Source organism: Odocoileus virginianus, chromosome 20 (assembly GCF_023699985.2).
Source record: "Odocoileus virginianus isolate 20LAN1187 ecotype Illinois chromosome 20, Ovbor_1.2, whole genome shotgun sequence".
NCBI lineage: Eukaryota > Metazoa > Chordata > Mammalia > Artiodactyla > Cervidae > Odocoileus > Odocoileus virginianus.
This window is the reverse complement of record NC_069693.1, coordinates 51,220,372-51,239,446: the sequence shown is the minus strand read 5'-3', so window position 1 is coordinate 51,239,446 and position 19,075 is coordinate 51,220,372. Positions and strand designations below refer to the sequence as shown.

At 44.0% G+C, this 19,075-nt stretch overlaps 2 protein-coding genes and 1 pseudogene across 7 annotated transcripts in view; 2 read left to right on the top strand and 1 right to left on the bottom strand.

The window, feature by feature from the left end:
* HSD17B2 (hydroxysteroid 17-beta dehydrogenase 2) overlaps positions 1 to 19,075 on the top strand; it is an 84,998-nt gene that overhangs the window by 47,837 nt on the left and 18,086 nt on the right. The window contains exons 2-3 of the mRNA XM_020872279.2: positions 9,138 to 9,350; positions 15,930 to 16,115. Of these exons, the coding sequence (XP_020727938.2) occupies positions 9,138 to 9,350; positions 15,930 to 16,115 (399 nt within the window). The remainder of the gene's footprint in view (positions 1 to 9,137; positions 9,351 to 15,929; positions 16,116 to 19,075) is intronic.
* Positions 1 to 19,075, bottom strand: part of SDR42E1 (short chain dehydrogenase/reductase family 42E, member 1) — a 125,414-nt gene that overhangs the window by 95,694 nt on the left and 10,645 nt on the right. For 2 of the 6 annotated variants that reach the window (XM_070451483.1, XM_070451485.1), the window contains exon 2: positions 4,781 to 7,193. The exons of the other annotated variants lie outside the window; for them this stretch is intronic. The gene's annotated coding sequence lies outside the window, so the exon portion shown is untranslated. The remainder of the gene's footprint in view (positions 1 to 4,780; positions 7,194 to 19,075) is intronic. 6 annotated transcript variants of the gene reach the window in all.
* On the top strand, positions 3,909 to 5,031 carry LOC110123981 (gametocyte-specific factor 1 pseudogene; annotated as a pseudogene).

Here is a 19,075-nt window from a genome sequence, read left to right as displayed (position 1 = left end):
GAGATATGTTTCTGTTCACCAGCTAATCTGGTGCCCCCATGCGGCAATAGCATAAATCCACTTACAGTTAGCCCACCAGCTCAGAAACTATATCATTCTTAACTCTTATGAATTAAAGTGATTCACATTTCTGTTTTTCACACATATTGAGAGGCTTTATTAACATTTTAGAAAAAGTCATAATTTCACATTCACTCCAGTTTTGCAAAAATGAGACTCTAGTATTCGTTGCTTGCTCCAAGCTGATGATTTTCCAGGCCACTAGAGACAGAATGATCTCAAAGGGCATAGCTTAAAACCACCTCCAGCATTACCTCCACCCTCTCTTGGGGTAGACATCCAACTCAACAGGTGTTTGTTAGGACTTAGAGCTTAGGAACCCTCTATACTAGTGACATAAGACTCTGCATTTTTAAGGCATTAAGGCCAGTGCCCTCTTAAATGCCCATTTAGCCAACACATGCATTTTTTTTGTGTGTAATGTTTTGACTGTGCTGTATGGCATGTTGGATCTTAGTTCCACTACCAGGGATCAAACTCTCTCTCCCTGGATTGAAAGTGTAGAGTCTTAACCACTGGACTGCTGGAGAAGTCCCTAACACATGCCTTTTATTGATCACCTACTATATGCTAAGCCCTGTGCTCTGGAAGAATAGAATATTTTATACTCCAGATGTTTATAAATCAACCCCTGCCTGGGTTTCAACCTCCCTCTGCCATGTCCAGCTAAATGACTTAACCCTTCTGTGTTTCAGTTTCCTCCTTTGTGGAGTGATGATAGGAAAATGACTTATCTCCCAGGGTGGGTGGAGCTAATATGTGTGAAGCTGGATGGGTCTTGGTAAGCATTCAAGTCATACTAGGTTTGATAATTTTCAGAGTCTGGTGGTTTAGTTGCTCAGTTGGGTCCGACTCTTCATGACCCTATGGACTATAGCCTACCAGGCTCCTCTGTCATGGGATTTTCCAGGCAAGAATACTGGAGTGGGTTGCCATTTCCTTCTCCAAGGGATCATCCTGACCCAGGGATTGAACCTGAGTATCCTGCATTGCAGGCAAATTCTTTACCAACTGAGCTACTGATGGGTAAATTATGAAACATTTTGCCTTTTCACAAAGTGTTAGTTGCTCAGTTGTGTCCGACTCTTTGTGTCTAAGCTCATGGACTGTAGCTTACCAGGTTCCTCCGTCCATGGAATTCTTCGAGCAAGAATACTGGAGTGGGTTGCCATTCCCTTCTCCAGGGGATCTTCCCGACCCAGGGATCAAACCTGGGTCTCCTGTATTGCAGGCAGATTCTTTACCATTTGAGCCACCAGGGAAAGTAGCTTTCACAAAGGCCCCTGCCTTGTCTTTGGGTTTCTGGAGCGCACAAGGGTTACTCTACCTTGACAGGGAGTGGCTCCCCAGCCGCCTACATTCTCAAGGCCCTCTGGCCCCTGTATGGCCCTAAGGCACCAGGGTTAGCGTAGCCTGATCGTTCACACTGCAGATCAGAAATGATGTCTGGGTTAGAGCCACAATACTGGTAACAGTCACGTATGATATGCTTGGCTTTGTGCAGAACATTCTCTGTCTTGTTGACTTCCAAGGTCAGCCTAGGAGGGGGGAGGAACCATTATAACCCCACTTCCCAGATGAATAAGTGGAGGCTCTGCACTACTTTATGTAATGTTACCTTAGGCTCAGACATGAGGGAGGCAGAATCAAGCAGGCTGAGTCTTAACTGAGATATTTAGCTATCAGTAGAGGTGAACTTCCCATCTACCAAGATCATGCATGTAAACACCTGAAATTCAGGAAGAATGTCGTGTACCTAGTATTTTTTTTTTTAAAGATCTATTATAGTAATTCCAGGCACTGTTAAGCACATCACAAATGATAACTGATGTAGGCACCGTTATCAAGCCCATTTTAGAGATGAGGAAGCTGAGGCACAGAGAGGTTAAATAACTTGAGTAGGGTTGCAGAGATGGGGGCCAGGTTCACAATCAAGTCCAATTTATCTTGATTCATGGACCTAACATTCTAGGTTCCTAGGCAATATTATTCTTTACAGCATTGGACTTTACTTTCACCACCAGTTCAGTTCAGTTCAGTCACTCAGTCACGTCCAACTCTGCAACCCCATGGACTGCAGCATGCCCGGCCTCCCTGTCCATCACCAACTCCCAGAATTTGCTCAAATTTATGTCCATTGAGTCAGTGATGCCATCCAACCTTCTCCTCCTCTGTCATCCCCTTCTCCTCCTTCCTTCAGTCTTTCTCAGCATCAGGGCCTTTTCCAACGACTCAGTTCTTTGCATCTGGTGGCCGAAGTATTGGAGCTTCAGCTTCAGCATCAGCCCTTCCAATGAATATTCAGGACTGATTTACTTAAGGATTGACTGGTTTGATCTCCTTGCAGTCAAGGGACTCTTAAGAGTCTTAGCCAACACCACAGTTCAAAAGCATCAATTCTTCGGTGCTCAGCTTTCTTTATAGTCCAGCTCTCACACCCATACATGACTACTGGAAAAACCATAGCTTTGACTAGACGGACCTTTGTTGGCAAAGTAATGTCTCTGCTTTTCAATGTGCTGTCTAGGTTGGTATAACTTTTCTTCCATGGACCAAGTGTCTTTTGATTTCAAGGCTGAAGTCATCATCTGCAGTGATTTTGGAGCTCCCCAAAAGTTTCCGTTGTTTCCCCATCTATTTGCCATGAAGTGATGGGACCGGATGCTATGATCGTAGTTTTCTGAAAGTTGAGTTTTGAGTCCACTTTTTCACTCTCCTCTTTCACTTTCATCAAGAGACTCTTTAGTTCACCACCAGATACATCCACAACTGATGGATCGTTTCCACTTTGGCCCAACCTTTTCATTCTTTCTGGGGCTATTAGTAATTGCCCTCCATGCTTCCCCAGTAGTATATCAGACACCTTGGGGGTGCTTATCTTCCAGTGTCTTATCTTTTCGCCTTTTCATACTGTTCATGGAGTTCTTGCAGTAAGAGTACTAGGGTGGTGTGCCATTTCCTCCTCCAGTGGACCACGTTTTGTCAGAACTCTTCATTATGACCTGTCCATCTTGGGTGGCTTTGCATGGCATGGCTCGTAGCTTCGTTGAGTTATGCAAGCCTCTTCACCATGACAAGACTGTGATCCATGAAGGGGTTTTAAAAATTAATTAATTAATTAACTTTGGCTGCATCAGGTCTTAGTTGAGGCACATGGGAGCTTTGCTGTGTCATAGAGGATCTTTTGTTGCAGTGCACAGATTCTCTAGTCATGGCCCACAGGCTTTGTTGCTCTGCAATATATGGGATCTTAGTTCCCTGACCAGGGATTGAACCTGCAACCCTTGCATTGCAAGATGTATTCCTAACCACTGGATCACTAGGGAAGTCCCTCCAGGGAGGTGTTGTCAGCTTTAAAGTCAGATATCTTTTCTAATGACTTGCATATTGATCCCTGAGTTGATGGTCAGTGTGCTTTCTGATTTCCTGAACTTTCTGATTTTTAGGGGCATGCCTGACTGTGGCCCCCAGCTGCTGACAAGGCAGGTCCTTCAGGGTTTACAGGAAAGGCCACCCGGCACAGCCAATGTGAATATGATCTCTCATCTTTAGAGCTGTAGAGACTCAGTAATTGTTACACATTTATTCTGGTGTGGCTCAAAGGGTGAGTTTATGTCCACGATGTCTTCATCTTAAAATTTCAGATATCTCTGTTTTGTACTTGTGGGCATAAACCAAATTTTCTAGAGTCCATAATACACTCCAAGTTAGTGGGGTAGACTCCCATCTCAAATTCTGAGATTTTTGCCCTCATCCTCACTCTCTGGGGACGCCCAGCCCTGCGTCACAGGAAGTGGGGGCCCCACCCCGTAACGTCAGGGACCGGAAGTGAACCGTTGCTGGGGCACAGGGGCTGGGCGAAGACCAGGGTTGGGAGAGTGTGTCTCAGCGGAGCATTTTGGATTAATCTCCTTAATTCCCAACATGGAAGAAACTTACATTGATACTCTGAACCCTGAAAAGCTGTTACAATGCCCTTATGATAAAAACCACCATATCAGGGCCTACAGGTTTCCTTATCAACTTATCAAGTGCAGAAAGAATCATCCTGATGTCGCAGACAAACTGGAGATTTGTCCCTTCAATGCCATCAGGTTCCTCGGGCTGAAATCAGTCATCATATCTTGAGCTGTGATGACAAAAGCTGTATTGAGCAGGATGTAGTCAACCAAACCAGGAACCTTGGACGAGAGACTGGCTGAGAGCACATGGCAGTGCCCTCCTTGCCATGAAGACTGGGATAAAGATTTGTGGGAACAGACCAGCACCCCATTTGTCTGGGACACAGCCAACTTCTGTGGCCCTGCAAGCAACATAGTTATGGAACATAAGAGTAACCTGGCTTCAGGCATGCATGTTCCCAAGTCTCTGCCATATGTTCTGCCATGGAAAAACAATGGAAATGCACAGAAACAATATTAATCAAATGTCAGACCCTGGAAGACTCTTGCTTCTTCCTGCTGCAGTGGGTTCTTCACTTTTTTCTCCTAAGCTATTTATAGAAGGATAAACTGTCTGTGACTTTCAAACTGACAAGTACTTCTCCCTGCCCCTTTGAGGTCTTACTCATCTGATGCAAGAAAGAAGCCTCATGCTCAGAAGAACTGTTTCAAATAAACCATCATTGTAGATAGCTTGATAATTCGATTAAGTGCCTGCACCCCAAGATCAGAATTAATATCCCATTCCACATTAATGAAACAGAATTATCTAAATTTACCTTAAGTTCAGTTCATTTCAGTCACTCAGTTGAGTCTGACTGTTTGTGACCCCATGGACTGCAGCACACAAGGCCTTCCTGTCCATCACCAACTTGCAGAGCTTTCTTGCACTCATGTCCATCGAGTTGGTGATGCCATCCAACCATCTCATTCTCTGTCGTCCCCTTCTCTTCCTGCCTTCAATCTTTCCCAGCATCAGGGTCTTTTCCAGTGAGTCAGTTCTTCACATTAGATGGCCAGAGTATTGGAGTTTCAGCATCAGTCCTTCCAATGAATATTCAGGACTGATCTCCTTTAGGATGGACTGGTTGGATCTCCTTGCAGTCCAAGGGACTCTCAAGGGTCTTCTCCAACGCCACAGCTCAAAACCATCAATTCTTCAGTGCTCAGCTTTCTTTATAGTCCAGCTTTCACACCCATACAAGACAAGGGGAAAAAACCATAGCTCTGACTAGATGGAAATTTGTTGACAAAGTAATGTCTCTGCTTTTCAATGAGCTGTCTAGGTTGGTCATAGCTTTTCTTCCAAGGAGCAAGCATCCTTTAATTTCATGGCTGCAGTCATCATCTGCAGTGATTTTGGAGCCCCCCAAAATAAAGTCTCTCACTGTTTCCATTGTTTCCCCATCTAGTTGCCATGAAGTGATGGGACCAGATGCCATGAGCTTAGTGTTTTGAATGTTGAATTTTAAGCCAACTTTTTCACTCTCATTTTCCACTTTCATCAAGAGGCTCTTTAGTTCTTCTTCACTTTCTGCCATAAAGGTGGTGTCATCTGCATATCTGAGGTTATTGATATTTCTCCCGGCAATCTTGATTCCAGCTTGTGCTTCATCCAGCCCAGCGTTTCTCATGATGTACTCTGCATATAAGTTAAATAAGCATGGTGACAATACACAGCCTTCATATACTCCTTTCCCTGTTTGGAACCAATCAATTGTTCCATGTCCAGTTCTAACTGTTGCTTCTTGACCTGCATACAGATTTCTCAGGAGGAAGGTCAGGTGGTCTGGCATTCCCATCTCTTTAAGAATTTTCCACAGTTTGTTGTGATCCACACAAAGACTTTGGCATAGTCACTAAAGCAGAAATAGATGTTTTTCTGGAACTCCCTCACTTTTTATATGATCCTACAGATGTTGGCAATTTGATCTCTGGTTCCTCTGCCTTTTCTAAAACCAGCTTGAACATCCGGAAGTTCACAGTTCACATATTGTTAAAACCTGGCTTGGAGAATTTTGAGCATTACTTTGCTAGTGTGTGAGATGAGTGCAATTGTGTGGTAGTTTGAGCATTCTTTGGCATTGCCTTTCTTAGATTTTGGAATGAAAACTGACCTTTTCCAGTCTTATGGCCACTGCTGAGTTTTCCAAATTTGCTGGCATATTGAGTGCAACACTTCCACAGCATCATCTTTTAGGATTTGAAATAGCTCAACTGGGATTCCATCACCTCCACTAGCTTTGTTCCTAGTGATGCTTCCTAAGGCCCACTTGACTTCACATTCCAGGATGTCTGGCTCTAGGTGAGTGATCACAATATCATGATTATCTGGGTCGTGAAGATTTTTTCTGTATAGTTTTTCTGTGTATTCTTGCCACCTCTTCTTAATATCTTCTGCTTCTGTTAGTTCCCTACCATTTCTGTCCTTTATTGTGCCCATCTTTGCATGAAATGCCCCCTCGGTATCTCTAATTTTCTTGAAAAGATCTCTAGTCTTTCCTGTTCTATTATTTTTCTCTATTTCTTTGCATTGATCACTGAGGAAAGCTTTCTTAACTCTCCTTGCTATTCTTTGGAACTCTGCATTCAAATGGATATATCTTTCCTTTTCTCCTTTGCTTTTAGCTTCTCTTCTTTTCTCAGCTATCTGTAAGACCTCCTCATGCAACCATTTTGCCTTTTTGCATTTCTTTTTCTTGGGGATGGTCTTGATCACTGTTTCCTGTACAATGTCATGACCCTCTGTCCATAGTTCTTCAGGCACTCTATCAGATCTAATCCCTTGAATCTATCTGTCACTTCCACTGTATAATCATAAGGGATTTGATTTAGGTCATACCTTAATGGTCTAGTGGTTTTCCCTACTTTCTTCAATTTAAGTCTGATTTTGGCAATAAGGAATTCATGATCTGATCCAGTCAGCTCCCGGTCTTGTTTTTGCTGACTGTATAGAGCTTCTCCATCTTTGGCTGCAAAGAATATAATCAATCTGATTTCAGTATTGACCATCTGGTGATGTCCATGTGTAGAGTCTTCTCTTGTGTTATTGGAAGAGGGTGTTTGATATGACCAGTGTGTTCTCTTGGCAAAACTGTGTTAGCCTTTGACCTGCTTCGTTTTGTACTCCAAGGCCAAATTTGCCCATTACTCCAGGTATTTCTTGACTTCCTCCTTTTGCATTCCAGTCCCCTATAATGAAAAGGACATTTTTTGGGGGGTGACTTTAACTCAGATGACCATTGTATCTACTACTGTGGGCAAGAATCCCTTAGAAGAAATGGAGTAGCCCTCATAATAAACAAAAGAGTCCAAAATGCAGTACTTGGATGCAATCTCAAAAATGACAGAATGATCTCTGTTGGTTTCCAAGGCAGACCATTCAATATCACAGTAATCCAAGTCTATGCCCCGACAAGTAATGCTGAAGAAGCTGAAGTTGAACGTTTCTATAAAGACCTACAAGACCTTCTAGAACTAACACCCAAAAAGGGTGTTACCTTAAAGGGTCCAACTAAAGTAGGCAAGACGCTATGGAAAACAGTGTGGAGATTTCTTAAAAAGCTGGAAATAGAACTGCCATATGACCCAGCAATCCCACTTCTGGGCATACACACCACGGAAACCAGATCTGAAAGAGACACGTGCACCCCAATGTTCATAGCAGCACTGTTTATAATAGCCAGGACATGGAAGCAACCTAGATGCCCATCAGCAGACAAATGGATGAGGAAGCTGTGGTACATATACACCATGGAATATTACTCAGCCATTAAAAAGAATTCATTTGAACCAGTTCTAATGAGATGGATGAAACTGGAGCCCATTATACAGAGTGAAGTAAGCCAGAAAGATAAAGACCAATACAGTAGACTAATGCATATATATGGAATTTAGAAAGATGGTAACGATAACCCTATATGCAAAACAGAAAAAGACACAGATGTACAGAACAGACTTTTGGACTCTGTGGGAGAAGGCGAGGGTGGGATGTTTTGAGAGAACAGCATTGAAACATGTATATTATCAAGGGTGAAACAGATCACCAGCCCAGGTTGGATGCATGAGACAAATGCTCAGGGCTGGTGCACTAGGAAGACCCAGAGGGATGGGGTGGGGAGGGAGGTGGGAGGGGGGCTCAGGATGGGGAATACATGTAAATCCATGGCTGATTCATGTCAATGTATGGCAAAAACCACTACAATATTGTAAAGTAATTAGCCTCCAACTAATAAAAATAAATGGGGGAAAAATAAAATCTAACTGTACAGCAAATTAAAAAAATAATAAAATAGGCAAGAAATTTGGATTGGAAAAAGTAACTGTGTATTTGTGTTCTCTGAAGCACATGGACCAAATTCCTTCTAGCATTTACAGGAATGGGCCTTTTCTGATTAGCAAAAAAAAAAAAAAAAAAAAATTCTGCAATTTGACATATGTTTTGCATATGATCTTATCCTCTGGTTTCATAAAGCGGTGCACTTAGGGACTGCTATCTGGTTTTCGTTGCAGGTGTCTTCCTAGGGTTCAGTGGTTTGGGAGAAGGCCACGGCTAGGGGAAAGCTTCTAAGGAGGTGAGAAGGGCAGGTGGCTAGGAGTCTTCATCTTTCATAATTCAGAAGGAATTGGACCCCGTGGGTAGCCCCTGCTATTGTCCCGGGTCCACTTTGAAGAAGCACCTGACATTTTGTTATATCTTTAGAAAGAAAAACCAACTCCAGCCTGTTAGTTTGTAATGAAAATTTTACTGAAGATTGTATGCAGTGATGGAGGTTATTACATCAAATACTACACGTAGAGATGAGTAAAAAAGCTTCTGTCAGATGTCTTGGTTTTCTCTGCTACATTCTTTGGCCACCAGTCACTCCTGGACCCCTTCCCCTCATCAGCATTTCTCCTTCCACTTATGTCCCCACCTCAACTTCTTCCTCACCTCCATTTTTTTCTAATAAGGAGAAATTTGTCTGGTGTGGCTTCTCTGCCCATTTTCCACTTAGCAAAGGAGAAAACTTCCTCAAGACCCACACTCTACAGGGAACACAGACCACCATAAACAGCATGCAGTGAGTTTTTCTTCAGTAATTTCTCCTGCCATTTCAGTCTGAGCCCATTTTTTATTGCTTTGGCCCCTTGCAGGTTGTGATTCTGGGTTTGGCTATGGTTTGGCCAGGTATCTGGACGAGCTGGGCTTCACTGTGTTCGCCGGAGTTCTGGATGAACAGGGGTCCGGAGCAGAGGAATTACGAAGAACCTGCTCCAAGCATCTCTCTGTGTTCCAGCTGAACATCACCAACACGCAGGAGATAAAAGAGGCCTACAGGAAAGTGAAGGAGAAGGTGCAGAACAAAGGTACTGCCTTCAGTTACCTGTGTCCTCGACTGCCCGCCACCCTCCTTGCAAATGCCCAACACTGGTTCTAGCCTTTAGTTACCACTTCCGTCCAGTCTGTCCTGGCACCTGGAGACCCCTGTGCTGAGCCCCTGCCCCTTGCTGGGACCTCTTGCAGATATGAAGACACTGGGAAGGAGTCAGGCATGGTCCTTTCTCAGAACTGACAGAATTCTCCATCTCATTCCCTCCAACCTCTGCTCACTCACTCTCCTGTTACTTACTGCCCCTCCACATGTCTTTCCTCTTGCTGATACTAACATGTATTAGACTGAAAATAGCTTCATAATGGCTGTCTTCCCTTAGCCCGCGCCTTTCCCTTCCTCTTCCTTCACAGCCAAGCTCTTTCGAGTCCTGCTGCCCTGTTTTCACTTCTTGACACATCTCCTTAACTGGTCTGGCCAAGGGAATCAGTGTATTATCCTGAACACCAAGCTCTTAACTTCTCCGCAGTGTTTGAATGTGTTGATTACCCTCCCCTCCTTGGGCTTTGGGGGTCTCCAGCCACATTTTGCCCCCCAAGTTCTCTGATCATTCTTTCTGCTTCTCTTGTATGAACCTCCTTCCTCTGTCCGCCGTGCCAGTCCCCTAAATGTGAATGTTACTGAGGGCTCCATCCCCAGACCCCACTCCAAATTTCCTGGGCTATCCTGTTTCTCTTCCTATACCAGGAATTTTCACCCGGGAAGTGTCTTAAAATACCTATGTGTGGACCCAGGATGGGCTATGTAATTTAGGGGATGCAGTACAAAATTGCAAGTTATGTGGGGCCCCTTGTTTACAAAATGTTTAAGATGTTAAGGTAATGCCAGTGGAAAATTAAACCAAGCTTTTCTGAAGCACAGGTCACACGTCTGTGATTCCCGTGAAGCCTGGGGACTTTTCCCCAGCAGATAAAATCGGTATCTACAGATAGTAACTCCGCAGATCCTCCCGCAGCAAGGCTGGTACTGGTGCTCTCCTTTAGCTGGGAAGGTCCACTATAAAGAAGATCCCATTTGGGTGCCCCAGGTATTAGCACATTTTAAAGCTCCTCCAGCAATGCTAATATTCTGCCAGAGTTGAGAAACACTGCCATTTAATCCAGTAATTTCTAAATCTGTGTTAACAACCTAGCACTCTTTTCAACGTCAGGACCTATAGGCATATACAACTGGTTGCCAGATATCCCGCCTCAATTTGTCAAAAATGGACTTCATTATTTTTCCCTTGCTTCTAGTCTGTAAATCAGTTTCCCCTCCTGCATCCGACCACTGAGGCCCTGGCTCAGACACCGGCTGTGCTTAGTCGCTCAGTCATGTCCGACTCTTTGCGATCCTGTGGACTGTAGCCCGCCAGGCTCCTCTGTCTAGGGGGATTCTCCAGGCAAGAATACTGGAGTGGGTTGCCATGCCCTCCTCCCAGGGATCAAACCCAGGTCTCCTGCAGGTGAATTCTTTACTGTCTGAGCCTCCAGGGAAGCCCAGGCACTGCCACCTAATCAGTCATTCAAGCCAAACAACCAGGGGGTCACTTAAGCCTGCAGCTTACCCTTGATTTCTGCATCCTGTTGGTCCTGAGTCCTGTCAATTCTATGTCCTAGATCTTTATCATCCCGCCCCTTCCTATTATCCTTAGGGAGCTATGGTTTAACTGGGACCCTCATCTCCCACCTGAGCTCTCTTTGCAATTGGGTTTCCTTCCCCATTGCTTTCCAGGTGGAGAGTGGTCTTTACAATGTGCGCATATTAGAGTATCATACATCTCCTTTGATAAACTGAGCCTCCATGTCTTGGGCTCTTCCTATGAGCCAAGCGTATGCTTTATCTCACTGAACGGTTCTGTGGTCCTCCATTCACCATCAAACACCTTCACAGGGATTCTAAGACCTTTCAGGAGAATATCCCTTGCCAAAACCTTCATCTGCAGTGTCTGCTATTCCACTCAGTAAATGATGAATGGTTTCCAGAATAAAATGTTCTAGTTCATGACTTTGTACCTTCAGCTTCCTCTTACCCAAACTTCCCTCTTGCTTCCACTTCATTTCTCTAGACTTTTGCCTTTGTCCAACCACACACTCCACTCTATAGGAGATCTATCTCAAACATAACAGCTCTTGCATGACCCTCCTAGTAATCCAGGTTACATCATTCACTTCCTCTTCTGGAAACTCACTCTTTACCCCTTGCACACACCCTCATTACTGCATTATTATACAAAGATGTCCATCTCCCACTCCTCACCACAAGGTTTCTTAAGAACCAAAACTATGTTTCCATCAGGATTCTTTCAGATACAAGTGACATAACCCAATTCAAAACTGCTAAAGCATAGTTCAGTTCAGTTCAGTTCAGTCGCTCAATCGCTCAATCGTGTCCAACTCCCTGAGACCCCATGAACCACAGCACGCCAGGCCTCCCTGTCCATCACCACCTCCTGGAGTTTACCCAAACTCATGTCCATTGAGTCAGTGATGCCATCTAACCATCTCATCCTCTGCCATCCCCTTCTCCTCCTGCCTTAAATCTTTCCCAACATCAGGGTCTTTTCAAATGAGTCAGCTCTTCGCATAAAGGGAATGCATTTTGCTTACATAACTAAAATGACCTGTTTGCTTCAGGCATGTCTGGATCCAGGCACTCAAGCAATGTCATCAGGACCCAGCTTCTCTTAATTAGCTTTGCTTTCTCCTGTTCTGACTTCACTTGGGGGTTTTCCATGAAGGCCTCAAGGACTTCCTCCTTATATCCTCTCCACAGCTGACCTACCCAGAAAAAAGAAACTAATATAGCTGTTTTCTAGAAATGTCATTTTCCTGGCCTTGTCTCTTGCTATCCCTCTTATTGACTTGATGGTGTCTTGTTAGGAGATGTTCAATGTACACCATCTAGAGAGGCCCAGCAGGATAGTATTGGCCATAGTGAATAATAAAGTAGTACTTCTTGAAATGCTAATAACAATGGCAGTGTCCTGGGATGAAAGGATCCAATCAGCATGCTTTCCAAGGTGTGAGCATTTGGAAAACACTATAATGCTGTTTTGGGGCCTGCATTCTGGAGAATAATCCTTACTGAGGCAGAGTTACCAATATACCGATTCAACACCGATGCAGAATTACCTGTTCTCGAGGTCTGTCTCGACTTCAGCCTCTCAAGTCAAACAGAAAGCCGAGCAGCAGAACAAGGCCGTTTAAAATCGTGAAGAAGGATGTTTGCTAAAGAACCCTCTGGGCCACGTGTATAAACCAGAAACCCTCAGCTCCTATAAGAGGGCCAGCAACTGTGCTGCGTTCCTACACAGCAGATTTTTAAATTAGTATGAACACATTGTTCATTATTGCTCTGGTATCTGCGTACTCAATTATGTCTGACTCTTTGTGATCCCCTATGGACTATAGCCTGGAAGGCTCCTTGGTGTGTGGGATTCTCCAGGCAGGAATACTGCAGTGGGTTACTGTGCCCTCCTCCAGGGGAATCTTCCTGACCCAGGAATCGAACCTGTGTCTCCTGCATTGCAGGTGGATTCTTTAAATGTGAGCCATGGGGGAAATCCCTTTGTTTGTTATTAATATTAATTTTTAAAAAACTGTTATGAAGCCCTACAGGTATAATAAGTTTATTGGCCAGCTTAGAATTCTATGGCAGGAGTTTCAAGCTGTGGCCCTGCCTTTTTTTTTTTAACATTTTGAAAAAATAGTAGATTCACTCTTTGCCAAGCCTCCCCCAGTATTAATATCTTGCATAACTATAGAACAATATTAAAAGCAGGAAATTGGCATTGGTGTAATTCCCAGAGTTCATTCAGATTTCATCAATTATACATGCAAGCGCTTGTGCGTGCATGTGTGTATGTGTGTGTGCTTGCTCGCAATTTCATAACATGTAGTTTTGTGCAATATCACCACACTCAAAATACAGAACTGTTCCATCACCACCAGACTCTCTTTTGTTACCTCTGAAGACCGATATTCTCATCCTTAACCTGTTCTCTCGGAGAAAGCAATGGCACCCCACTCCAGTACTCTTGCCTGGAAAATCCCATGGGCGGAGGAGCCTGGTGGGCTGCAGTCCATGGGGTCGCGAAGAGTCGGACACGACTGAGCGACTTCACTTTCCTTTTCACTTTCATGCACTGGAGAAGGAAATGGCAACCCACTCCAGTGTTCTTGCCTGGAGAATCCCAGGGATGGGAGCCCGGTGGGCTGCTGTCTATGGGGTCGCACAGAGTCGGACACAACTGACGTGACTTAGCAATAGCAGTAACCTGTTCTCTATCTCTAACTTTGTCATTTAAAGACTAATTTTATAAAGATATATAGATTATTATATAGATCTGCCACCTGTTTTTGTATATCCTGTGAGCTCAGGATGGTGTTTATATTTTTAAATGGTTAAAAGAAATCAGAAGAAGATTTTTTGGACACATGAGAATTATATGGGATACATATGTCAATGTCCCTATTGTTTTATTGGAATGCAGCCACGCCTCTTCATTTACGGATTGTCTGTGGCTGCTCACACCATAATGGCGGAGTTGAGTGAGTAGGACTTGCAATGTTAAAGCATTTACTATCCAGCATTTTATAGGATTTGTTTGCTGGTCCCTGTCATAGGGCATTCTCAAGCTGCCACCTGTATATTTGACTGGTCAAAGATATGCATCAGACTGAGTCAATTAAAACCATCACTTGGAGGGATTAATTGGAGGCATCCTCTCCTCCTGTCACCAACCTCCTAAAAGCTGTTGAGCTCTTACTACATGCCAGGCATCCTCTCACTTACAACTCCCAGTCATTACTGCATGTAAATGTCAGACCACCAACTCAGCTGTGCAAGAAATGTAACTTCATTTTCTATAAGCCAACTCAATTTCTATCTTGAGCCACGTGGCGAAAACCATGTCAGTCATTTGGAGCTTTCTCTCATTTCTGCATGGTGGCATCCTGAATTCCTAGGGATGGGACATTACATCTTTGATGGCCAGTGCTTCATGCTGGACTCTGCTGAGATGTCCAATACTCTGTCCAGTCCTCATGCAAGTTGGCTGCTACTTGCCTCTTTGAAATCATCAGAAGGGCGCTGTTAGGTCTGGTGTCTGCTGCCATTTCTGTGCCTTTCCTAGCATGGAGGCTCATTCTGCACCTCCATATCCCAGTGTTTCTCACATGTGGGTATGCATCTCACACTTGGGCATGTTATGTCACAATGCTGAGTTTCAACAGTAATTTCTGATCATCAGTTTCTGATTCAGCAGGTCTGAGATGGGGCTCCAGTATTTGCATTTCTAACGAGTTCCCAATTGCTGCTGCTGGTCTGGACCACACCTTGAGAACCACTGGCCTAAACCCTACAGTGGCCCAGAGAACTCAGAGAACCTGCTTCAGGTCTGTCTAGCTGAACACGCTCCGGGTCCTGTCGCCTGTTTCTCTCAGGCTCCAGACCCTCCTCCCCACAAAGCACGTGGAGTTTCTGTATTACCGCTCTCCTGCCATTTAGGGCAATGTCTCCGAAGCTTGGCTGTACACCAGAATCACCTACGTAGGGAATTTAAAAAATGGCTAATGCCGAGATCCCCTTTCTTTACTACCCCACAGTTGCTGATCTAATTGGCTGCAGTGTGGCCTGGGTGTCGGGGTTTTAAAAAGCTCCCCAGATGATTTTAATGTGCAGTCAAGGCTGAAAAATCACCAGTTGTGGACAGTGGTTCTCCAAGTGAGGTCCAGGCCTGCGGTGTCAGCATCACCTGGGAACTTGCTAGAGATGCAGATTGTCAGGCCTCACCCCAGACACCCCCAATCAGTTTCTCTGGAGCTGGGTCCTAGCCACCTGTGTGTGAACAAGCTCTCCTTGTGATTCCGGTCAGTCAAGGGGATCAGGCTGACTGGGGAAGGGAGCAGAGCTCAGGGACTCTGCAGTCTTCTTAGCTCTTGACATTTCTGCTCTAGTTTTCCTGTTTCCCTGTACTAGGGGAACTTTGCAGTCAAAGGAAACGGGAAGATAGGATCTTATATAAGGGAAGATAGGATCTTATATTGTTTCACTGCATGTGAGACACATTGTCTTGAACCTGCATGTCCTAGAGACATCATTCTGTCTCCAGACACTCCTTTGAGGGAGAAACATGAGGCAGACTTGGAATAAACTTTGAGGCAAAAGAATATACCTCCATAAAACCATTTCTTAACTTTTCACAAGTATTCAAGGAGAGTAAGGTTTTTTCTTTTCAAGACTTTTTTTTTTTTTAATGTTGACCATATTTAAACTCTTTATTGAATTTCATACAGTATTGCTTCTGTTTTATGTTTTGGCTTGGGCCATGAGGCATGTGGGATCTTAGTTCCCTAACAAAGGATTGAACCCACACCCCCCTGTATTAGAAGGTGAGGTCTTAACCACTGGACCTCCTGGGAAGCCCCAAGACAAAGATAAAAGAGTTGAAGTGATCTCTTGCCCAGATCTCAAGTCTCAAATGGGTCCTTTTGACTTTGGAGCTTGAAGGATTAAAAATCCTCCCACTGTCTTGGTATTGCCCGATCTCAGAGCTGTTCCTTTCTGTCCTTAGGACTGTGGGCTGTGATCAACAATGCCGGAGTCCTTGGCTTTCCAACCGATGGGGAACTCATTCCCATGACCGAATACAAACGATGCATGGCCGTGAACTTCTTCGGGGCTGTGGAAGTCACGAAGGAATTTCTGCCTCTTCTTAGAAAATCCAAGGGGAGGCTGGTGAACATCAGCAGCATGGCAGGTGAGCTCGCCTTGCCCCCACAAGGTCGTGGCTGCCAGTCCTACAAGATGCAGCCTGTAGTATTCTTTGTGGGCTGAACAAGAGAGTAGGACTCTCATGCAGGGCTGGGTGAAGATTAGTCAAATCCTGTGTTTGCCATTGATCTTAGTACAAAACCTTTTTTTTCCCTTTCAAATCCTTTCATGTACTGACTCTTACCTGTCTTCTGACTCATCTGTTCATTACTGGGGATTTAGGGTTCTCATGTATCCTCACAGCATGACTGATAATGCACAAGCTTCCTAGATTTGGCCAGGCAACCCTGCACACAGTTCACGTCAGCATGATGGAGGACCTGTGTTTTCCAGCCTCCCAGCTTCTGCACGCTCTGTCATTCCTTGGACAATGAGTCGGCACGCCTTCACTCTTTTGGCACTGTCAGTGCTCCGTGTTTTTGTTGGCTGCCAACCACCATTTTCCATAAGATTGTTCCCATCGTTTTGCAATCTCAAGATAGTTGGGACAGGGTGTGATATTTGATGGCTTATCTCTGTCCATTTAAAAGGGCAGATAGTTAACAAGTCAAGGGTTTAACATCTCCTGTCCATAAAAAAATGCCCATGGAGATGATGTCAAATTCTTTCTCCTAGAACAGATATTTCCAAAACCAGACTAAGAAAACACAAAAAAAGAAACCTACAGGCCAATATCACTTATGAACATAGATGTAAAAATCCTCAACAAAATTTTAGCAAACAACACATCAACACATCAAACACACAACACATCAACAACACATCAAAAAGCTCATTCCCCATGATCAAGTTGGATTTATTCCAGGGATGCAAGGATCCTTCAATATATGCAAATCAATCAATGTGATACACCTTATCAACAAATTGAAAGATAAAAACCATGTGATAATCTCAATAGATGCAGAAAAAGACTTTGTCAAAATTCAGCACCTACTTATGATTAAAATTCTTCAAAACATGGGCATAGAAGGAGCCTACCTCAGCATAGTAAAGGCCATATATGATAAACCTACAAACTGGGATTCCTCAGAACCTTAGTTGGCTTTGGGTGGTGTCCAGGGGGCTGTTTGGGGAAGTCACTGTGTGGGTAAGTGGGAAGCTAAGAGGGTGGGCTCTATACTCCAGGATCCTGTCTTTGTGTAGAGGAATACTGATCTTCACTGTTGACTCAGTTGGCTCTGAGTGAGATTTTTTTTTTTTAAATAAAAGTCCAACTATTTGTTAGTTTGATTTGGGTTTCTTTACGTTTCAAGGGGGAAGGGTTTTTTTTTTTTAGACAGTTGATATTGTCCCTGATATTTTCTTCCCTGGTTCTAACTTAGCAACTTCCTTGAACTTTACAGCTATTTGAGTGTGTTGCTAACATTGATATTTTCCCTGGTGGCTCAGACAGTAAAGAATCTGCCTGCAATGCAGGAGACCCAGGCTCAATCCCTGGTCAGGAAGATCCCCAGGAGAAGGGAATGGCAACCCGCTCCAGTGTTCTTGCCTGGAGAATCCCATGGACAGTGGAGTCTGGCGGGCTACAGTCCATGGGGCCGCAAAGAGCTGGACATGACTGAGTAACTAACACTTTCAACATTAACACTGCTGGTTGCAGGGAAGGAAGGAAAGAAGGAAGGAAAGAGGGAGGGAGGAGGGAAAGGATGGAGAGAGAGAGAGGTCTAAGATGGTTCAGAGCAATGAGTGTTGTATTTTAACTTTCGTGAGAACGCCAAAATAGTTCCAGTTTTTTTGCTAAAGCAAACCAATCCTGAGAAAACAAATTGGCAGTATTTCGCCCTTACCTTTCTTCTGAACTTAGCCTTTACATTTTTGACCTCTGCAAAAACTTCAATTTCCTCAGTCTGGTACTTCTGGAAGTCTCACATGTTCCTTCGCCTCATTCATTTAACAAATATTTACTGAAATGACTTATCATTGCCTTTTGCTTGACACAGTGACAAGGAAGTTTTTCTCTTCCTCTGTGCTCAACTTTGAGCTGCTCATTCATTCATAAGATTTTATTTTATGTTTCACTAATATGCACACTACCTGTTATTGGCCCTGTGTCTGGCATGAAGTAAAAGCTCAATTAATAAATGAAAAAATGCAAGGGTGCAAATGAATGGAAAAATGGATGAATGAATGGGCAAGTGATGAATTTATACTACGAGGATGTCCATTCATACATCTTCAACTTGGCCTCTAAAACTTTTTCTAAGCCTTTAAAACAAAATTTTGGCCATGCCACATGGCATGTAGGACCTTAGTTTCCTGACCAGAGATCAAACCTGCACCCCCTGCATTGGAAGCACAGAGTCTTAACCGCTAGACCACCAGGCGGGTCCTTAAGCCAAGACTTTGAACTGACTTGTTACATGTTTGGGCTTCCCTGGTGGCTTAGACAGTAAAGAATATGTCTGCAATGCAGGAGACCCTGGCTTGACTCTTGAGTTGGGAAGATCCCCTGGAGAAGGGAATAGCTACCCACTCCAGTATTCTTGCCTGGAGAATTCCATGGACAGAGGAGATTGGTGGAATACAATCCCCAGGATTGCAAAGAGTCGGACATGACTGAGTGACTAACACTTTCACTTATTACATGTTTACATTAGAGGAAAATTTTTGAGTTTTCAATCATACACCTCACTCCTATTCTCACCATTAGACATGCAAAACCTTTACACCTAGCCTTAATTATTTCCATCCCATTATTTTACCATCATCATCAAGTCAACATGTCTGAAGCTAAACTTGCTACTGGCAACTCAAAAATCTGCTCTCTTAACTTCTTTCTGTTCATCTCCTGGTCTTTAGGTTTCAGAGCTTCGAGCTTTCTTGGGTTTGTTTATCCCTTTCTCTCCTTTGCTCTCAGCCAGTCACCCACTGGAGCCTCTCACTCCACCCACCAGGATTCATGGAGTCTTCCGTCATCACACCCAGCTCTGAATCCTTATGTTTCAG